The 6,139-nt window shown below is 37.9% G+C and overlaps 1 protein-coding gene across 1 annotated transcript in view; it reads right to left on the reverse strand.

The window, feature by feature from the left end:
- Positions 1 to 4,898, reverse strand: part of xpo4 (exportin 4) — a 62,140-nt gene extending 57,242 nt beyond the window's left edge. The window contains exons 1-2 of the mRNA XM_022741337.1: positions 4,809 to 4,898; positions 1,171 to 1,276 (exon numbers count right to left, since the gene is read on the reverse strand). Of these exons, the coding sequence (XP_022597058.1) occupies positions 1,171 to 1,276; positions 4,809 to 4,898 (196 nt within the window). The remainder of the gene's footprint in view (positions 1 to 1,170; positions 1,277 to 4,808) is intronic.
- Positions 4,899 to 6,139: the final 1,241 nt, after the last annotated feature.

A 6,139-nucleotide genomic window follows, 5' to 3' on the forward strand; every position in this document is an offset into this window, starting at 1 on the left:
TTAAACAAGTGTTGTTCTAGTTAACATAAAAATATTAATATCAATTGACTTGTTTTGTCTGACCAACAGATATTTAGTTCACCGTCATGTCAGTCAAAGGAAAGCATCAAATTCTCAAATTTGAGGAGCCGGAACCAGAGATTTATCAGGATTTTTGCTTGAAAAATGATGATAAATCAATTATCAAAAGCAGTTTAATTTTCCAGCAATCAGTCCAATCCAATCGATTAATTGACAAATGTTTTGATTTGTGATAGGTTACCTTGTGAAAAAGTTTAGCAATTTAAAAGCTCTATTTCTTGAGGTATTAGTTGTAACAAAATCTGCTGTTCTGTGATCTTTCCGACTGATGCTCGCAATCAAAACATAAAGCAAAAAGCTGCACCTCAGAGTTACGCTATAGATGAAGAGTATTAACTGAATTCAGCTTAAATCTGATAAGGACCAAATGTGAGTAACACAACCCTGTGAAGGATTTTATATGGTTTTAATGGTCGGAATAAGACAAGGCAATTTATTTATGTAGCACATTTCATTACATGAAAGTAACATACACTCAATTGTCAGTTTATTAGGGACACTTTGCTAAAACCAATGCAGTCTTATACACCAGTCCTGTGGTGAATGCTCCCTTCATGAAGGTTATAATATTCAGTTTTTGTTTGAACTGTTTTAGAGAGGTGTTCATTGCAGAACTGAAATGACTATGATAATCAATGAATCAGTTATGCCCATTTTTAAACATTCAAACATTTGATTGTTCCAGCTTCTCCAATGTGAGGATTTTCCACTTTGCTCTTTATTGCCAACTACACAGACAGAAACCTAAACTCCCTTCAGATCAAATAGGAAGTATATTATGCCTGTGGGGGTGCAGGACATTAAAAAGGTTTCACAGCAGAAGATTTGTGATCGTAACATCAGTGGCTGAAGCCCAGATTGGATGGACACACTTGAATGAAAGTGAAATTAAAACCCTTTTCTCCCTTTAAACAACAACTGCAGCGTTGCCCTCGACCATTACCCATAAGGACCAACTCTACTGCTCTGTACAAAAAAACAGCATGTTTGTTCAGACAGTCTTTCTTGGGTAAGTAAATGTTTATAAAATACAAAAACATGTAAGTTCAAAATAAGTGATGCAGGTTCATCGATTAAGTCAATAGTTACCTAGGATGTGCTTGCAGATGGCAAAAGGGGATTTGGACTTCCTGAAGGAGAGAAATACGTGTTCAGCATGCTGCCTCTGTTCTGTGCTGACCATGGACGGCGGTGCCTGTAAAAAACAAACAAAATTTGTCATTTAAAATGAGACTTAATTTTCTGGGTGCGAGAGAAGGAGTAGCCACAGGTGGGGACCCTGCTCTGTTTCCATTGGTGGCTCACAGTGCGCAGTAATCATTAAGTCAGTTAGAGCAAAGAGTTCATTATAAACCAATACCATAAAGGACTATTATCATGACACACCATGATACTAATATTGTAGTCATACTTTACAAACAAAGTACAAACAGGAGAGCCAATAACAGATAACCCTCCATAATAATTAAAAAGTCATCAAGGCTCCAAATGTTCTATGATTAAAAACAAACACACACACGTTTATTGAGGAGTGTCGCCATGATACAGCTCGGCAGGAAAGTCACATTCCAGGCTTGATTGCAAAAGCAACTCTGCGGCTGAAGGCAGCAGAGGAAAGAAAGACCCTTTTATCTGAGAGTGCACACACACACACACGCACAGACACACACACGCACAGACACACAGACACACACACACACACACACACACACACACACACTATGATGAAGTGGCAGACACACAACACACCAAGACTTATACCAAAAATAAGGATTCTAATATGATCTATATATATATATAAATATATAAACTGATATGCAATATTTACCTTGATGACAAGACATGTTAAAGCTGCGCTGATGGAACAGTGGAAAGAATTACTGTGTGTGATGTGAAAAGTGTTGAAACAACGAACTGATGTAGGATTATTTTCTGACTCTGAAGCTTCTGACTTTCAGCTCATTGTTCTGATTTTTCAGTCCACAGTTTTACTGTTTTGGTTCAGTCTCATCCCTCTCATCACTGTCATTCTCAGTCACAGCAGGCAGCCGTTTTCAGCAATAACAGTATGTTAAACCCACTCTAGACCATTTGTCCAGCACCATAAAAAACAACCACACAATGTTAGCGACTAGCTGATGAACATAGTGGATCATTTAGCAGCTCAGGAGCCAGGTATTTCCTTCAAGACTTTGTTGAGACCAAAACAGAGCTAAAAACAGAGAGTGACATTCAGCAAGTGGCCAAAAACACAACTCCAGAACTGAGTGTTCTGTGTCTGATTGGTGTGTAAATGAATTGCTTGTTAACACAATTTTAATAAAAGCAAGTCTTATTACATTATAGTAAATAAATGTGGTGTGTAGCTTGTTTGCACAGCCTTTAAGTGACAAAAGTTTACACAGAGCACATGGTTCACAATGCCAGACAATCACTGATAAACATCGACAGACTGTCCAGCTCTGAATTACATCCATTAATGTGAAATCTACAGATTAAACTGTGCTAAACAGGGAGTTATTGTCGTATCTAACAGGGTTAGAATGTATGGGAAATCGTATATAGGTTTGCTGTTAGCATGTTCGCACAATGAACTGTGGAAAAAAAAACATGAAAGTCAAACTGGAACTTGAAAAGACTATTTTAAGAGAAATCTGACTTAATTATAGGCATGTAACAGTTCAATTCACAATTTGAGTATGTCTGTAGAGCAAAATTTAAAGGTTATGTTCCTGACAATGTGCTGACATTTGCACTTTCAATGTATTGATTAATATTCAACTTTCTGGGGTCTAGCAGCCGAGTGGTAAAGACGCATAAAATATAGCCGCAGCATCCATCGACCGATTCTAGCTGGAACCCTTTGTTGCAAACCATCCTCCTCTTTTTCCCCTCATTTCCTGTCCGTCTCTATACCATCAGTCTGATGAAGGCAAAAATGGCAAAAAAAAACAAAAAAAATATATATTATATATATATAATATATATATATATTATATAATATATTAAACAAAAGAAAAAAAGTAAAAGAACAACCTGTGAGAGTTTTAAATCTGAGACATTTTGATGACAGAATAATAATAAAAAAAATAACAGAAAAATAATCACTAGCATTTCTAACTCTGCAATGAATGATATAAGAAATACATGAATTCAAATCTCATGTTCTGCAATTGGTAATCTTAAATGTGCAACTCAGACTGATCTAAACATGTGCAGGGTGTTTGTTATTTATCATGGCTCGTGAGCTGCTTTCATGTGTTGTTTTGTGCGCGCATGCACAATTATTGTGTGTGTGGATTTGGTGTCGGATTAGGAGCTCTCTATGACCGGCTACTGTAACACACCACCTGCTAGCCATTCAGTTCAGCAGCCTCATCAGCATGGAGTAAAGACTTTAAAGCATTTCCCAGTCACAAAACTCAAATTTCTCACAGGTGACCACTGATTAAAATTCAAATTTCTGGTGTGTCTTTGTGACCAAGTTGCAAAGACGTATATAATATAAAATATTCTGTGTCTGTGGTCTGATTGCAGCCAGGACCCTATGTTGCAAGTTATCCCCCCTCTTTCTCCACTCATTTTCTGTCTGTCTACATACTATCAACTGTCTGATAAAGGCCAAAAACGTAATACAGAAAAAGAAAAAAAGAGTAAGAGTGCAACATCTAAGGTTTAGATTCATAATGAAACAACAGAGCTTAGCCGGAGCTCTTTCATGTGGCCTCTCAGCAGCACCATTGATAAGAAATCAAAACTACATCATCATATAATAAAATCAACAGATATGTCATACTGACAACCACAGTATTGTCCTATTCAACTGACTGATTTTATATCACATGAAGAGCTCTGTACCAAACACCCTGGTTAATCTAGACACTAAGATGTACAGCTATGAAGTCATTGTAGATAAAACAAGAAATTCATAAGACACCTGCTGACTAACATGTGGAGGTAAAGCTCCTTTATGGCTGCTGGTGTTCACATGAAGCAACTACCCCTCCAAAACAGGCACATGTCTCAGTCAGTATCACGTTGAAGCAGAGCAACAAGATGCGTTTGGATTTAAAGCCAATAAATGGTAAAAGCAAAATGGCAGAGAAGCAAAACCAGGCTCTAGCTAGCTAACACATCCAACACACACGGACCCAGTCATGACATGCACATGGTTAGCCACTTGCTCCTAGCTGGTGTGTTCATTTGTTCCAATGGAGACTGGAGGGTGCACAGGGGTGGAGGAAGAAGGAGGGAGAGGGGAGGGGGGGGGCAAACACTTGATGGAAACGTGTGTTTTTTAGGGAGGTAGAGAGGATGAGCTAAAGCTAAAGCTCGAGATGGTCCAACTGTATGTATGGAGTACAGTACAACTTGATGTAACGTTAACAGCTGAAAAGGGCGAAGTTTCTGGAAACCTGAGCCACATTGGAAAGTGTCCAAACGTGGGGTAATATTTTAGGGTGGAGGTGGTCTATGAGAGGAAAAGGGTAAACGAAGAAAGAGGGGGAAATGTTACGATTAAGAGCAGATTTTTGCGGGATTTTTTTTTTTGCGCCACGCATCGTTTCTCCGGTTTAAAAAAAAAAGAAGCTGAACACATTTAACAACAAAATCCGAGAAGAAACAAACAGCAGCGGGAGTCACCAACCGCCAAACTCCACCCGAGACAAAGTTAAGACACATGTACTTTCTCCACAGAGGCTTTAAAGTAACGCTGAATTTCTCACCATTAAAACTTTGGCAGCGCTTTCCAGCTGTGTGATCACTTCTGATGCACCGACCGCCGCCATCATCGTCCCTCTCCAATGACGCGCCATGCGCTCTGCATTGTGGGATTACAGCGATGGTACCCGGCAGGGTTGAAACCGGTTGAAACCGTCATCCTCAGCGCGCGCGCGCAAACGGAGGCGACTGGTATTGCAACCGCCGCGCGGGGTTTCCAGTGCTACATAGCTTTAGCTAAACATGAAACTATTAAAGGAAAAACTTTAGAAACCAATGTAACCCTGTCTGTTTGAGCGTTTAACTGTAACTGTGCAAGAGGTTTTTGCCTGTAAATTTGAAAAACATATTATGTATGAATTGTTTTTGTTATTGTTTTTGTTTGAAAGTTATAGTGCTCTGTCAAAACCAACGCACAGAATGACCACACAGATAATAATCACAAAGAGAGAGAAAACGACCACAGAGACACCAAATGAGTACTGAGAGACAGAACAGCCCCCCCAAAAAAACTACCACAGAGACTCAGAAATTACTACTACTAAACTGACACAAAAGAACCACAAAGAGACTCAAAACGATGCACAATGACCACAGGAACAAAAATTATAAACAGGAGACGACTACAAAGACAAAGAACGACTATGAAGAGAAAGTGTCAGTTTAAGTTGTTTTGTGGTTCTATGCTGGAGTGGCCTGTCTTTGCCCAGGGGTCCATTTTCTCATAATTCATGCATTAATGTTTATGTCAGAGAAGTACAAAAGAATAAAACAAACTACAGAGCAGTAGTGAAAAGTAACTATCCATTTATTATAAGTATAATATTGAAATTCTTGTATTTCCTTTAAAGGTTATTATAACATTTTTTTATTCTTATTTTCCTTGTCAGTATTTGACTGCAGGTTAAGATTTTACATGCAACAGTTCATGCAAATATGATGCATTTGAATAAACGACCCAATTATATAATAGTCTAGTTAAAAGAATTATAACTCTTCAGCCAACTGCAGCAGTAAAATGTTGATAATTTATAAATCATATTGTGGTTTGCTCAGTGTTCTTCAGATACGTTTTTTGTGAAGTTGAAATTCAAGATTTACTAACTTTTGAATTCATGTTTCCATCAAGAAAAGCACAAATTCTTTGAACTAATAAGTATTGGTATAAATTATTATGCAAGGATGACAGTCAACAGAATTGTAATCCTTCCTTGTATATTTAATTTACATGGTATACAACTGATTGCTGCCCATGATCCCAATTTTATTAGATTAAAAATCAAATTCAATATGTGATCTAACTCCCAAACTATCACAGGCCTAAAATAACATTTAA

This window comes from Seriola dumerili, unplaced genomic scaffold (genome assembly GCF_002260705.1).
Source record: "Seriola dumerili isolate Sdu_G_001 unplaced genomic scaffold, Sdu_1.0 BDQW01000052.1, whole genome shotgun sequence".
Classification (NCBI taxonomy): Eukaryota; Metazoa; Chordata; class Actinopteri; order Carangiformes; family Carangidae; genus Seriola; species Seriola dumerili.